Here is a 16,138-nt window from a genome sequence, read left to right on the forward strand (position 1 = left end):
TTTTCTTCTTAACTGGGCAGGAAGGCAATAATAGCAATACATAGCTAGATCTGCTCAGTCTCACCAATATATGAGAATGTAAACTCATATATTGAATAAAAAAAACATTTTAGCTATGCCAAATCAAATCAAATCAGGCTGTCTAAGATGTGTAGTCCCATGACTTTGAGTCCTTGGAAAGCACCCCAATTTAGTCCATTGGAGTAACCTTCTCCGGATTTCATATGCATAGACACATGCCTGGTGGGCAGAGACACGGTCTGAATTTGAGAGCAGGCATTTTGGAGTGAAGGCCACATCCCACAGTTCTGAGAGCAAACTTTCTCATGTGCTACTTTTCACAAGATTGCAAACCTGTGAAAACAACAGTATGTGGAATATCTGCAGCAGGGTGTTGGGGCATTTTCTTTAATCAGCTTTTGTGACTCACTGTTATCAATTTCTCCAAGTTAAAAGGGTCATATGTAGTATGTCTTCTAGCTCCGAAAATACAAGAATTATGTAGGTGAGGGATGCAATAGGTAATGGCAAGGAAATTAAGCCACGACTTTGAAGTCAGGCACCGGGTTTGAATATAATCTCAGCCATCAGCTAACTATGTGACTTTAGTTCAGTTATTTAAGCTCTCTAAACTTTGGGTTCTTTACTTTTAAAAGCACCTCAAATTATTGCCCAGCCAGCATGGCTCAGTGGTTCAGGGTCAACCTATGAACCAAGAGGTCACAGTTTGATTCCCCCTCTTCCTCCCCCCTGCCCTTGTCAGGGCACATGTCCAGGTTGTGGGCTCGATACCCAGTATGGGACGAACAGGAGGCAGCCTATCAATGATTCTCGTACATCATTGATGTTTCTATCTCTTTCTACCTCTCCCTTCTTCTCTGAAACCAGTATATATATATATATATCCTTAAATTTTTAAAGTAAAAGATTAAATTAGATAAAGCACCAAGTATAAAGCTAGCACTAAAATAAATGAAATAAATGTAAGTACCTGTTAATATTACTGTGCTTATTTCACAGATGTGGAGATTTTGATTTAATCAATAATTTGGGTCACGATCACAGCCAGAAACCATGACTAGATAGATGTTGCTTATTACATCGTGTTAAATGGGTTGGAGAAGAGTCTGGAGACATGGAGATCCATCAGGAGGCTATTACACTGATTCAGTTGGGGCGTTCTCATTACTCTGGTGCCAGGGAGATGGAGAAAGAAACACTACTTAGGATTTGGCATTTGGAGGACAAATGCTGTAACTGATTGGCTATGGCGGCAAGAAATATCAAGAACTTCAATAGTAACCATTTTCATCTAGTCCTTCTGACTGAAATCCACTGATGATGGGACACTGATGGGGAAGACTATTCTAATGAAGAGGAATAAGACTGTAAAAAGACAGGTCCAAGAATGGCATGCGGGGCAGCATTTGTCTTCATTCAGCACCAGCTGATATTCCTTGAGCATCTACTAGATTGCATAGAGTGCTGGGCATTTGGTGCTAGGTATATATAATAAAACTTCACCAATTCAAAGGTATACAGAGAAATAATATCCATGCTTATCTGAACATCCTGGCTATAAATAACACAAAACTCACTTCAAACTAGCTTTAAAAAAAAGGAACTTTTATTGATGAATTAATTAATTAAAGAGCTTTAGAAACATGAATCTTGGTGATCGAGTGATGTATGAAGAATGTGTGTTTGTCTTTTCTGCCTTTTGTTCTGCCTTCTGTACTGGTTTCATTCTCAGGAGGGTTTTCTGTTTCTGGTTGCAAAATGATCAGTAGCTGCTCCAGGCTGTCATCCTTACTAGTTAAGTGATCTCAGTGTGTGTGTGTGTGTGTGTGTGTGTGTGTGTGTGTGTGTGCGCGCGCACGGCGGGGGGCTGGAGGGGCAGGAAGAAGATGCTTCAACTTCTCACACCTCTCAATAGTTCTAGCAAATATTGCTGGAGTTTGGATCATATTTCCCTTCCTGACCTAATTACTATGGCTTGGGATGGGCCCCGATGAACCTTATGGGATAGAATAAAAGCAAGAGGCTCCCCCCCCAAAAAAAATGATTCAAGTGTTATTGCTAGAATCATGGGAGAATGAATTGAGTGATCAAAAATAAAAGAGGACAACTATACTATCAAAATGATTCAAACAATGCCCCTTTTGTTACAAATAACAGGAATCCATTTCTACATCCACATGTGATTTGTTATAAGAATCTCATACAACCCAAGAGGAGGGAGTGCAATGGGACCTCACCAGGAATTGAAATGGGGAAATGAAAATGAGTGGGCCTTAGGCACTGGAAGCATATGCTTGTGGTAACATTGCCCCATGTACCACCCTTCCCCTGGCGACTCCAGGAACATACTCAGGTCTGCTGGTCTCTGGCTTGCCTCTGGCATCTCCAGCTTTAAGTTCATTCAATCTTCAGAACTTTCTCCATTGTTCCCACACCCCAGCCATTTGTACTTTACAGAATTTCAAGGAACTGGGCAGCAAGCAAAGAAACAGACAATTTGAGAACAGGGCATATGTAACCCCTCCTTATCATCTCAAAGAATCTATTCCTTTTGACCGGTGTCATACTTCTAGGAGGCTCTGGGGCCGTACACCTTCTTGGTGACTGTATGAAGAACCAGAGGTTGAGCCCAGAGTAGGAGCCATGGAGTCCTCCAGATCGAAGAGTCTGGCACTGCACGTGGAGAAGCTACTGAGTAAGATGGCAGGTCGGTCTGTGGCTCATCTCTTCATGTACGAGACAAGCAGCAAGGTGCTAGAGGTGCTAGATGAGCTCTACCGTGTGTCCAGAGAGTACACGAAAAGCCGGCCCCAGGCCCAGCGGGTCATCAAGGACCTCATCAAGGTGGCTGTCAAGGTGGCCGTGCTGCCCAGGAGTGGATGCCTTGGCCCCAGTGAGCTGGCCCTGGCTACCCGCCTTGACTGCGCTCAGCTTTGGCGAGGTGGACTTGACTTTCGGGGCTGCAGTGCTGGCTGGCCTGCTGAGCGGTGCCAGGACCTCACGCCCAAGCCACACAGCCACAGCCGCTGTGGGTTCCATCACCTCTCTGGCCTAGGCCTGCTCACAGCCCTCCAGGGGCCTGACTTCACTCAGCACCTTGGCAAGATCAGTGATGGACTCAGGAAGTTGCTGGGTGAGGGACAGCTCAGAGAGCCCTGAACCCAGCACATTCCACCTTGATCTTGACTAAACGGCTGGCCGGCTGGCCGAGAACGCAGCAGACAAGAAATGGGCTTTCTAACCCTGCTCATCTGCACTAAGGCTTTTCAGCCCTCAGGCTTCAGTCTTCCCCAAGGCTGCTTTTGACTCCGACACCTCCCACCCCCAAATGACTGATGGAGAAAAAGCAATGAGGACTCACTCCCACTCCAGCCCCAGGGCAGGAAACAAAGCTGCCTGAAAAGACTAAGTGAAACTTGGATCTCTTATTTCCTCCATAAGGGATGTTGGAAACAGGGAAGCCCTCTCTCCTAGGAACCCCTCTGGGGACACTAAAGACAGAGGGGGGAAGGGGTCGCTTTGAGACATCCTAGACCTGCAGTTCTGGGCAGAGCCAGGACAGACACCAGAGAGTCTGTTCCGGAGTGCAGGAAGAGGGGCTAGGGCAGGGGAGTCTCACAGGGGAAATAAAAGAAAAAAGAAAGAAAATTAATTGGCCTCACAGCTACCTCTCTGTTTCTTTCTCCCTCTCCTCCTCCACCTCCTTCTCAACTTCTCCTCCTTTTGCTCTTCCTTCTTCTCTTCCTCCTCTCTCTCTCTCTCCCTGTTAGTCTTTGCTTTTCTCCGTACATCTTCTGTATATTGGCTATACCTTGCTCTTCAGTCCAATGACTCCATTTCTCAACACACATGACTATCCCACAATTCTGGAGTTTATATGTCCTCAGTTTCAACCAATCAAAAGAGACCAAGATCAGCTTCTCTTGCTCTTAATTCAAAACTTATGAAACAGAATCTTATTAGTAAAACTTGGATCTAGTGACAACCCCAGTCCAACCAAGTGTGACGTACAGACTGGGTTAGACCCACGGCTGTGTAAGAACCTTGGCCCCTCCACGTTTAGAGCAGGCTCACGTCTCTGGAAATAGCTCCTGTAGAACAGAATGGTGGAAGGAGTGTTGAGGTGAATGAGGGGGACAGGGTAGAGGAAAGGCTCAGTTTGAAACAGACCTTCCTGTCATTATATCCACATACCAATTCTGCCTCTTTAATGTCCTTGAATCAGTCTATTTGTCTCTTTCCTCATTGCAGCTAAATTAGTCCAAGCTACCCTATCGAACAGCTTATTCTAATGCTTTCTTGTTGCCCCAGATTCCCCCACCAGAATCTATTCACTGTGCAGCCAAAGTAACCTCTCCTCCACACCAGCTCTCCACGGTGCAGCCAGAGAGAAATTTCCAAAGCATACACATAACCTCGGCACATTGTTGACTGGAAGTTTTAAGAGTTTCTCACTTGTCTCAGAATAAACTCCAAACTTGTAAGCACCACATATATTTCCCTTCATAATTGCAGCCCTTTATCCCTCTATTTTAGTCTTTGTTCAGTTCCATAAATATACCCTCCATAGCAGAGCACATAGGCATGAGATTAGACTTCAGTGAAAAAAGACACAAGCCTCAATGCATTCGTTTTTATTGCTGTGTAAGAAATTACCACAAATTCAGGAGCTTCAAGCAACACCCATTTGGTTTCTCACATTTCTGCAGGTTGAAAGTCTAGGATAACGTGGCTAGAATTTTTGCTCAGGGTCTTACGTGGCAGAAATCAAGAATCAGTTGACAACATTCTCATCTTGTGTTCAAGGTCCTTTCCCATGTTTGTTTCTGTTATTGACAGAATTCAGTTTCATGTTATTGTGGGACTGAGGTCCTGTTTCTTTGCTGGCTCTCAGCTGGGGCCTCTTTCAGCACCTCAAGACCACCTGCATTCCTTCTCACATGACCCCCTCCATCTTCAAACCTACTATAGCCTGTTGAATCCTTTTCATACTTCACATCTCTCTGATTTCTTCTGCCACCAGTTAGAAAAAGTTCTTGCCCTAGCCCGTTTGGCTCAGTGGATAGAGCGTCGGCCTGTGGACTGAAGGTTCCTGGTTCAATTCTGGTCAAAGGCTCAGGCCTGGATTGAGGGCTCGATCCCCAGTAGGGGGCATGCAAGAGGCAGCTAATCAATGATTCTCTCTCATCCTTGATGTTTCTCTCTCTCCCTCTCCCTTCCTCTCTGAGATCAATAAGAATATATTTTTAAGCATTTTTTAAAGTTCTTTGCTTTAACTAGTGTTATTAGATAAGGCCCACCTAGATAATCTCCCTGTCTTATAATTTGCTGTGTCATATGGCAACATAATCATGGGAATCTCTATATTCTCAGGGAATTAAGGCAGGGCATCATTGGAGGGAAATGCTTTAGAAATTTTGCCTGGTATATTCAGTGTCTTGGAGTGGGTGGCCAAGAGATGACTTTGTAAATGAAATTTAACAGGCACACAAAAGCATTAGAGATTGTAAATTTCTGGCCATCTACTTTTGGGTAAAGACAGGATAGTCTTTTATTAGGTTGAGATGCAAGTCATTTTTCTTATGTTTCATAGCAGAATGTCAGTTCCCAACTGACTGGCCCCTAACTGGTTTAACAAATCTCTTCCTAATCAACAACCTTGAAGGTATACATTTCAGGAAATCTCCAGAGAGCTCACTGTTGATATGACTGTTACTTCCAAATTAGAAAAAAAGGATGTGCATGATGAGTAATAAGCAAAAGAGACACGTGAAATATATGCTCTCACTAATAACATTTCCCAAACTCATTTTTCCTACGCCACATTCCCAGGTGAAGCATCTCTTCATCTATCAAGGAGGATGGCCAAGAAGACTTGATCAGGAACACGAGTTGATCAGCGAAAGATCTTAGTGGTATCCATGAGCCTGTGGGAAAGAAATAGTGTTCTGAAAACTGTTGATAATTTGCAACCCAGTCAAGTGTTTACTAGTGTGACAGAAAGGGCCAGAGTAGAAGAGAAGAGAGGCTAATAAACTTCTTCAGAGGAGTGTCAGCAATGCCCAGGAGGCCTGGGAAATATTCTTCATAGAAGTTTGTGCCAGAAAATTCTTCTGTTCTGAAAAATAGGTTTGTTTTTTATTATCAAATATGGAGAGCTATGTAATCATTCATGTTTCTGTTTTTCCTTGGCTGCCAAAACCTAAGAACCAATAGCTGTGTATCTCCTCTTTGTTCCTGGGAGATTTTCCTCCTTTTTTCTGTACCTGGTTGTTTATATCTTTTATTCTTTATTTTGGCTATTCGGACATATGGCATACAAGTTTTCATATATATTACTTAAAAGTTTTTATAGAAGTAAGGAAGTGTGTTTCATAAATATAGAAAATATAACATGGAGTATGTAGCAAAAATGTGCAAAATGAGGAATTTAATATCTTAATGGCAAATGACAAATAGGTAGATGTAAAAATATGTAGAGTTAGAAACAGGTAGTGAAAACATTTGGAAAAGCCCATGAATGAAACAGCGTTGGGAGAAAAGAACCCTAGTTTAAGAGAAGAAAAAAACACTACTTAATATAGTAACAAAAATAGTAACCTTTTAACTTGGGAGGCAATGTTCACTTTTTTTCTTAAAAAAATTTTTACAATATGTTTTTTCAATTACAGTTTGTATTTACTAATATTTTGTATTAGTTTCAAGTGTACAACATAGTGGTGAGATAATCATATAAACTTTACAAAGTATTTCCCCTGATATTACCAGTTCCCAAATGACCCATACACATAGTTAGTACAATAGTGTTGACTACATTTCATACACTGTATTTTACATGCTGTGACTATTTTGTAACCACCAGAGACTATGTTCACTTTAATATTACTGTAAACTCATAGCCCTTCACTGTTTTTTGGTGGGCAGCACAGATACTCATTGACCTCTTTGAGAATATTGATGGCAATTATGGGCTCTATTCTTACAAATGTCCTATATAATAAAAGGATAATATGCAAATCGACCAAACAGCGGAACAACTGGGGAGTGCCGCTCAGCCAGAAGCCAGCTCACAGCGGGCAAGCGCAGCGGCAGTGGCAGGAGCCTCTCTGACCTCTGCAGCAGCACTAAGGATGTTGACTGATGGCTTAGGCGGGGAGCAAGCCTAAGCAGTCAGTCTGACATCTCCTGAGGGATCCCTGATTGCGAGAGGGCACAGGCCAGGCGGGGGGCCCCTCCCCTCTCCAGTGCATGCATTTCGTGTGCTGGGCCTCTAGTTTAAATATAAACATACACACAAAATAACTTCAAAGGATTCTCAAATCTCCCACTGTTAATATGATAAGGAACCCTAATTTATTCAGAACCAACCCCTTGTATATTAATACATTCCAGTTAATAAAAATAAAATTTAACAACCGGTAAAATAAAAATAAAATGTATTGCTTTACAATATAGTACTCAGGGGAAATTTTCTTTGGAAATGTCATCACTATGCCATTTCTATCTTAGTTATCATAACTGCCATATTAGTAGATAACACAAATACAAATGCAAGGATTGGTAAATATTACCAACTTTCTTAAGCACAAATAAAGTTAATGTGAACTATGGAGTCAGAGGATATAGAAGATTAAAACAAGCTCAGCTTTTCCAAAATAAGTTTCCTTGGCATAAGTAGCTGAATTCTTGAAGTGAAGCCAGTCACTTTGAGATATGAGTTTTATTTATGGTGCAACATCTTCACAGTGAAGTATATTACTCATGTGTATGCTTAGAGACACATGACTATGAAAGAAAAAAAGGAATAGAACTCAAAAGGCCTATTTTGTTGGTCTATACATTTGGTAAATGTATTGGGTGAAGCTGTTGGTTGAGGTCATTTTGCCTTGTGGATAGTTCAATGTGAGGTCAATGTGTCCCCCTTTGCTGCTAATTAAGAATTAAGTTTTCTAAGACTTATCTGTCCTTCTGATAAACTAGGGTAATAAAATTCTGTTCTTAAGTCATAGAGAAATGTATGGGTCACTTACTAAACACAATATGGCCCTGAGAGAAAGTCAAAAAAGACTTTTCCACCCAGATCAGAAATGAAATACATCCTGTGATAAAGGCAGTACACACACACACACACACACACACACACACATATGGCTAATAACCTAAGTGTCTGGCCATCCAACCAGTTGCTATGATGCTGACTGACCACCAGGGGGCAGACATTCAATGCAGGAGCTGCCGTGATGTGCACTGGCCATTTACAGAGAAACGGCACCATGGACCTGGTGCCCACAAAGCAACATTTGGTTTCCCCCAAGTGGGACACAGGCCCCACCACCACTCAGGGGAGACACCACACCAAATCACAGCTGACACTGCCAAGACTTCATGGTGCAAAATGCGGCTCACAGCCCAGCCCAGCCCAGAAATGGTGGCTGTGGGCACCAGGTAATGATGTCACGTAGCAATGCCAAGCTTCCTCTCCCTAGCAACAGGCCATTTAACAATAAACAGCACCAAGAACCTCACACCCACAAGGCAATACTCAGCTTCCCCTATTTTTTTTTTTTTTCATTAGCCAGAAAACGGAGATTTAAAAAGCTTAGAAATTTGACCTGACTGAAAAGAAGTAAGAAATGGTGGACCTTGAAAATGACTTCAGGTTTTCTCACTGCTCAGAATATAGTCAAACACTGTTGCAGTTAAATATTTTACTCTTTGTTCTCCCTGCGTGATCTATGATAATAATCTGCTTTGTATTGATATTTACTGCTGTGTTGCTGACAATTACTTGGAACAGAAGTTGGGGTGCTTCACTGGGCTGGAAAAAGTTTAGCTAAATCAGAAAGCAGGTCTATTTTAGCAAGTTTGTTCTCTATACATAAAAGGCTAAGTTGACTTGCCCATGCATGACACATATAAAGCTCTCACTGGCTCCAATCGCATGCATATGTTTCCATCTATCATTGTGGATCATGAATTTGGTTGACACTTCTATTATAGAGAAAGGGCAAATAGCGATATTAAAATATTTCCTCTAATTAATTTTCTTTCAATGTGCACTAATTTGTGCACTGGACCACTAGTAGCTACATAATGCTGGGTAAATTGATGCACTTTTCTGAGCCTCAGTTTTTTCCCCTGTGTAAAGAAGGTAATGATACTTGGTCTGTCTACAGGATTGTCAAGTTAATTAAATCAGAATATATGAAGAGATTAGCATAAGGATGGCATATAAAAGTTTTCAATAATGGAGGCTACATTAGCATTGTGAGAACAATGAGGTCTTTGAAGTTTTTTTATTCACAGTAACTAGAGCCATCTCATTCTTCTATATGGCTATTGATGTCAATGCTTAAAGCATACTTCAACTTCTCAGTCAGCTGCCATAAAAGAGACTGTCTCACCTATTTCCAACTGCTTGCAGTGTTGTGACTATTTAAAGGTATATGGCAGCAAATAAAAAAAGTTAGTGTTTCCCCACCTTCTTAATTATGAGCACAGATAAATAAAATGTTATGAAAACTCAAAAAAAAAAACCAACCCCAATTTATTCCTTAGATAAATCTGCAAGGCTAAATTAGGCAAGGGAAACTGATATGGATCTTGAACGATGAGAATAAGTTCATTCACTTAGTCCTCAATCATTTGTCGAATCATTACTATATGGTAAGTTTCTGAGACACATAGAAGATACAGCTCTGCCCTTTAGGAGCTCATGCTGTAGTCATGGAAGAGACAGACATGTAAGCAAATAATTACAATATTATAGATTTACTAGAGGCCCGGGAGGAATTTGTGCACGGGGGGAAGGGGGTCCTTTCAGCCCAACCTGCACCCTCTCCAATCCAGGACCCCTTGGGGGATGTCCCACTGCCGGTTTAGGCCTGGGGATCGGGCCTAAACCGGTAGTCGGACATCCCTCTCACAATCCTGGACTGCTGGCTCCTAAGCACTCACCTGCCTGCCTCCCTGGTCACTCTAACTATTCCCCCCCCCCCTCAGCCTGATCACCCCTAACTACACCCCCTGCTGGCCAGGTTGCCCCCAACTGCCCCCTCCTTGCCAGCCTGGTTGCACCCACTGCCCCCCCACCAGCCTGGTCGCCCCTCATGGCCCCCCACCAGCCTGGTGGTCCCACACAGCCTGCTGTTCAGTCGTTTGGTTGTCCCTCACTAACCCCCCTGCCGGCCTGATTGTAGGCAGCCATCTTGTGAGGGTATGAGGGTTAATTTACATATTACCTCTTTATTATATAGGATAACATTAAAATATAATTAATTTGTTATTTGATATATGTTTATAATATAATATAACTGAGGGAGTCCCTGACTCTACCTTAGGTCTACAGTCATATGTACGTATATGTTTGTGTCTATGTAAATGTGTATAGAAGGAGGATCTGGAAAATCTTCCTAGAGAAGACATTTGAACTAAGTCTCACTGAAGAAAAGGAGGGTTTATGCAGGCTGCCTTACAGATCAGAGACACAGGAGCATTCCAGGAGAAAAAAGGAAACTAAATTTCCTTAGGAAATTGCAAAGAGAATGTCTGAAGTATAGTGTAAGGAGATGGGAAGTGAGAGCTTGGAGTGGGATGTGAATTATGATTTAGACATACAGGAGAAGAAGTTAAAACTCAGAAAAGGACAAGATCATAAAAGGTTTTTACTAAGCAACAGGAAGTCATTGAGGTGGCTGAGGTTAGCCAAGTGGCTGCGCCTACCATGAGTGAATCTGGGTCATCATAGTGTAGTCTGGTTCATCTATGCCCCAGCTTCAGCTACCCCTCATTCCCACTCCCAGCTAGCTGTCATGCAAATATGTACCCTCAATTTCAGGAGCCATGAGGCCAATATCTATTGATAGCGCTTGAAATATATTGGTAACATAACCTTTTACTTAGTTCAGAACTATTAGCTTCATCTTTGGATATATATGCTATAATTTAGGTCTGAAAATCAAGAGACATAAAATAGGGCTTTACAGGTGAAAGCATTTTTTAACCTAATAAGAGAATTTACATTTTTTGAGTAATAGTTCAGGAATGGTTTCCTCCATCTTGAGTTTAGAATAGTTCATTTTCTTTTGTTGCTGTTGTTGTTATTTTGTTTTGTTTGTTTTTTTGTCAATCCTTACCCGAGGATATTTTCCCATTGATTTTTAGAGAAAGTGGAAGGGAGAAGGAGAGACAGAGAGAGCAAAACATTGATGTGAAAGTGACACATTGATTGGTTGCCTTCACATGCACCCCAACCAGGGCAGGAGATCAAGCCTGCAACTATGGTACATGCCCTTGACAGGAATCAAACCTGGAACTCTTCAGTCCAAGGGCCAATGCTCTATCCACTGAGTCAAACTGGCTAGGGCTAAAATAGTTAATTTTCTTTGTTCTTGGAACATTAGAATATTTGCCCATATTTTATTTATTTATTTATTTATTTATTTATTTATTTATTTATTTATTTATTTAATTCACTAACATTCCCCACTGGTAAAAGTATTATTGCAAATATTTTTTATCCTTCCCTTTCTACTGGATATTTTTGAAATCAAATAAAGCATTGGACATAAAAGAACAAGTTGAAAGTATGATTTATTTCTCCATAGAGTTGCCAGTAATTGAAGGAGTAACTGAAGAGCCCTTCCTTGTGAACTTCTGGGAATTTGGGAAAATACATATTATTGTTCTACTCATTTCCCAGTCCACCACTCTGATATAAACATTGCTCGGAGAAACCTGGTTTAGGGTGAAAGCAATGTCATTTTGTACAGAGTGATGTGTCACAAAGTGTTTGATTAACCAGGGTAGCCAAAAACAAAGTTAATTATTTGGTCAATATTTTACTAGGTTTTTCTGTTCTTACCCATTTTGTTGCTGATTACTTTATTTTCCTAGTCTTCCCATCTACACATCTGATGTTTTACAATAATGTGCTTCAACTATAAAATCAACTTGCAAAAGGTAGCCCAAAGATTAAATCCTATTTTATCAGAAACTTGTACTTAACCTCATTCAGGTAAGCATGTTGATTGCACTAAAAAAAAAAAAAAATGCTTTCAGAACCACTAATTTGACTTTTTAAAAAACCTTGCCACGTTTCTTTCAAACTTTTAAATAAACCTATATTGAGATGTGACCTCAGGATGATAGATGAGAACTACACAGCTTTTACAGTTTGAAGGTCTATGGGGAAAATGACCCCGAGAGTGGATTTCATGTGAAAAGTGCAAAATCAAAGCACAGCTGCATCTATTAGTCTTTATTGCTACTTTATTTCATAACTTTGGTTTAGTCATTAAAAATGCCAAAGGGTCATATGTTTTCTACATCTGAACAGAAAATTATATAAAAGGCCAATTTCAAAGCTCTCCTTGGCAGGACTCCCGAGGAATGAGAGACTGCAAAATTTGTGATCTGGGCTTTCTCAAAGCAACTAGCAGAAATTTTGCTTAAATCTAATTTTAGACCTGGGCTCCCTAACTCTTTGATTTTCACTATGTGTGTTAAAAAATACTGAATCTGTAAATTCTTGGCATAAAATACCAGGGCAATGAAACAATGTGAATTTCTAAATTTTTCTCCTGAGTAGTTGTTTTTGACTTATAAGTGATATTAGTGCATCCAGTTGGTGTAAGCCAAACAATCTAGAAGCATGTAAAGAAATATTATCGTGATTTTTTAGTTCCAAGTCCTTCCTTTCTAAGAACAGCAAGTATCCTTCCACAACTTTTAAAATACATCCTCCTACATTAGTAATCAAAGTTAGATGCTTTTCTAATAGCCAACATGATCTCTAATCTGGAATTTCTATACCCTGTAGTGGCTTTTAACCATTTTATAGCAGCATGCTTCTTCTTCTTCTTTTTTTTTTTTACAAATTAAATTTCTTATGAAAATGATAGCACTTAAAGACTGGTCTCAACTTGAATGTCATTTCCCCTGGGAAGTCATTTTTATTCCGTAAACTAGACTTATAATTAATTCCTGAGGGATTTGGGGGGTTAAATGTGGTAAGTTCCTTATGGCAAAGAGACACGATCATTCTATTATCAATAGTCTCTGGCCCAGTGCTAATGCTATTAATTTATATATAAATGATGATAATGAAGTGGTCCCTTCAATTGACAGATAGTATTTCATAACTAATTTTTGCAACTATAAACTAGTCTTTAAGCACTCAAGGAGCATAACCTTAGATAGTACCTGGTAGCGAAAAGTTATTTCATATTTGTGGAATGAAGAGTAATATACCTCTAATCATTCCAGGTAGCTCTAGCATTCCTGGCACACAATTTGAAAACCAGAAGATTGTGGACAGGGCACCCACAAAGGTGCTAAGCCATCTGACTTACAGGTTGAGTTTCGCAAAGCCTCTCTGTTTCGGTTATAATCCCTATTTCACTTGATTTATCGGGGCCACTTGACATCACTTGGCTTTCCCATTCTGTCCTGGTTCTCTTCTACATCCCCGAGAGTGTCTCTCCAGCCTCCTTCATGGGGACTTCTGGGAACCCTGAATAGCTTCCTGTTTTGTTTTGTTAATTTGAAATGCTCTTTTTAAAAATGATCTTATCTACTTTTGTGGTTTTGGTTACTAGTGTGTTGGTGACGTCTGCATCCTTTATTTCCAAAGTCCACCATGCACCTGAGTTCCAGAAAGTACTTCTAACTGTTGCCCGACAACTTCATTTTCATGTTATTTAGATGCTTCAGACTCTCAGATACAGAACACTGTCCTCTCTTATACTCCCTAATGGTGCTTCTTTTACTGCATTCTCTAAGTTGGTTAATGGCATTGGTTGTTTCATCTAAAAACTAATGTGTTTTTTTTAAATATTTGCCATCTTCTTTACATACCACCAATTCCTGTTAGTTCTACCTCTTAAATAGTTCTCAAACTCACTCCATATAATTGTTCCCAAAGTCACTGTGTTGGGTCTCTCACATGGATTTTCTATCTTCTACAATGTTCATTAACATATATTCTCTTTAAAACAGGAATAAGATCATTTCATTCCCCTACTAGAGAAATATCAGCCACTCCATTGCCTCATTTAGTAGCACTCAGGGATTATGTTAAGGTTTAGGAGGAAAATGTTGGCACTTCTAAATATATTTACTCTGATTTTATTAAGCATATTTGATCTTTACTAAGGAATGTGACATACATACAAGTGATAAAGTATAATAATAAAATAAATGCTGTGAACTCACTACTGACTTGCATCCTAGAATATGTCCAGAACTCTCATGTGCCTTCACTTTCACCTCTCCACTCCCGCTGCTTCCACTAACTCACCCCCACTGTATTTTATTTTTTTTTAAATAAAAGTTAAATTTTATTTTTTATAATTCCTTACATTTTCATTGGTTTCTGGCATATATATTTATTTGGAAATAGTATACTAGTTTGTTTATTCTTGAGCTTTTAAAAAGTGGTATCAGCCCTAACCGATTTGGCTCAGTGGATAGAGCATTGGCCTATGGACTGAAAGGTCCCAGGTTTGATTCTGGTCAAGGGCATTTACCTTGGTTGCAGGCACATCCTGTCCGCAGGCCGACGCTCTGTCCACTGAGCCAAACCGGTTTCGGCAATAAAATATATTTTTTAAAAAAGTGGTATCAGACTGTGATTGGTCTTTATAACTTGCTTTTTACTCAGAATTACATTTTAAAGATTCATTTATAGTGTTGCCTGAAGCTGTAACTCATTAATATTTACTGATGAAGAATATTCCACTATGCAAATACATCAAAAGTTCTTTCTGCACTTTCTCATTGATGGATATTTGGATTCTTTCCAACTTTAGCTAATATGGACAATTCACTATAGATAATCCTATATAATTGGAGCCAGATTATCAAAGACTTTGAAGTTTGGGTTATTTTACTGGGCTAATGGCTACCATAGAAACATTTTGACTAGACATAACTATGATGTTGACAATAAGAATTGTAATAATGATGAATGTTTTATAACAACAATAATGGATAATGTATAATAATAAAAGAGTAATATGCTAATTAGACCGGATGTCCTTCCTGATGTTCTTCTTTCTGGACAAAGCCGCAGCAGGCAGGGGCTGTGGCAGAGGCCCCTGGACACGGTGGTGGCAGCGGGTGGGGGCCAGGGCCTAGGCCCTTGCACGAATTTCGTGCATCAGGCCTCTAGTATTTACATAATACTTAATATGTACCAATAACTACACTTATACATAACTGATCTACTTAATTTTTGAAGTGACCGCATGATGTAGGCACTGTGTTTCCTCTGTACACTATGTTCTTTGCCTCAGTCCCACACCGTCACAACAGTGGTGACTAGAATGTCAACACAGTAGTAGACAATCCTATTGGTAGGTAGGGGTGACAATCCTATTGGTAGGTAGGGGTGAGGGGCTAGAAGATTAACTGAATTTGTTTTGTTTTCTGAATTTGTATTTATATAGAAAATATTTTTTCTTCTTCATTTATTTGGGTGGTTCGATCCTTCCCTTCAAAAGCCTTGTCAGGAAGTCACCACTGCTAAGCAATATGGAAGAAGAGGGCAGATTCCCAGGGCATCGCCACCAATTGTCGGTACCTGCAGCCCTGCAGCAGAGCTCACGGAAGACACCAATGGCACTGAGGTGGTAGAGGTATCGTGGTTGGCCCAAACACACAGCAAGCTTTCGAGCCTGGACAAGCTTATTTAGATGCTTGTGTGTCTTGAAAACACTGCTGACCACAGCTTTGCATGACCACCAACACAGGATGCAACTCATCGTGGTATCTCACAGACACAGGAAGTCAGTAGATAGTTTCCAACTCCAGACACTTTACTGCTACCTCAAAGCAAACTAAACCTTATGGGCAAAAGAAGCCCTTGTTCCAGAGAGAAAAAATATTTTGCCCCTGAGAACTATTCATTACATATGCACTACAGGGAAGCTGGGTGTAAGCGTGTCATGTGGGAATTTCTAGCCTCACAGCTCCTTTTCCTTCTCCACACTTGGAAATAAGGTGTGCTGGGGCCTATATTAAATGAATGTTCTTTTTAGCAGGCATGGGGGTATTCATCAGAGACCCAGAAACTACGTTTACGGATATCTTTCTCTGTCCAAATATTTTCATTGCT

At 40.5% G+C, this 16,138-nt stretch overlaps 1 protein-coding gene and 1 pseudogene across 1 annotated transcript in view; both read left to right on the plus strand.

Moving 5' to 3' along the window:
• The window catches only part of PTGER3 (prostaglandin E receptor 3), a 109,791-nt gene extending 94,104 nt beyond the window's left edge, over window positions 1-15,687 (plus strand). The window contains exon 4 of the mRNA XM_006775918.2: window positions 15,525-15,687. Within this exon, the coding sequence (XP_006775981.1) occupies window positions 15,525-15,657 (133 nt within the window). The 3' untranslated portion in view covers window positions 15,658-15,687. The remainder of the gene's footprint in view (window positions 1-15,524) is intronic.
• On the plus strand, window positions 2,665-3,180 carry LOC102764600 (annotated as a pseudogene).
• Window positions 15,688-16,138: the final 451 nt, after the last annotated feature.

This window comes from Myotis davidii, unplaced genomic scaffold (assembly GCF_000327345.1).
Source record: "Myotis davidii unplaced genomic scaffold, ASM32734v1 scaffold128, whole genome shotgun sequence".
Taxonomy (NCBI): domain Eukaryota; kingdom Metazoa; phylum Chordata; class Mammalia; order Chiroptera; family Vespertilionidae; genus Myotis; species Myotis davidii.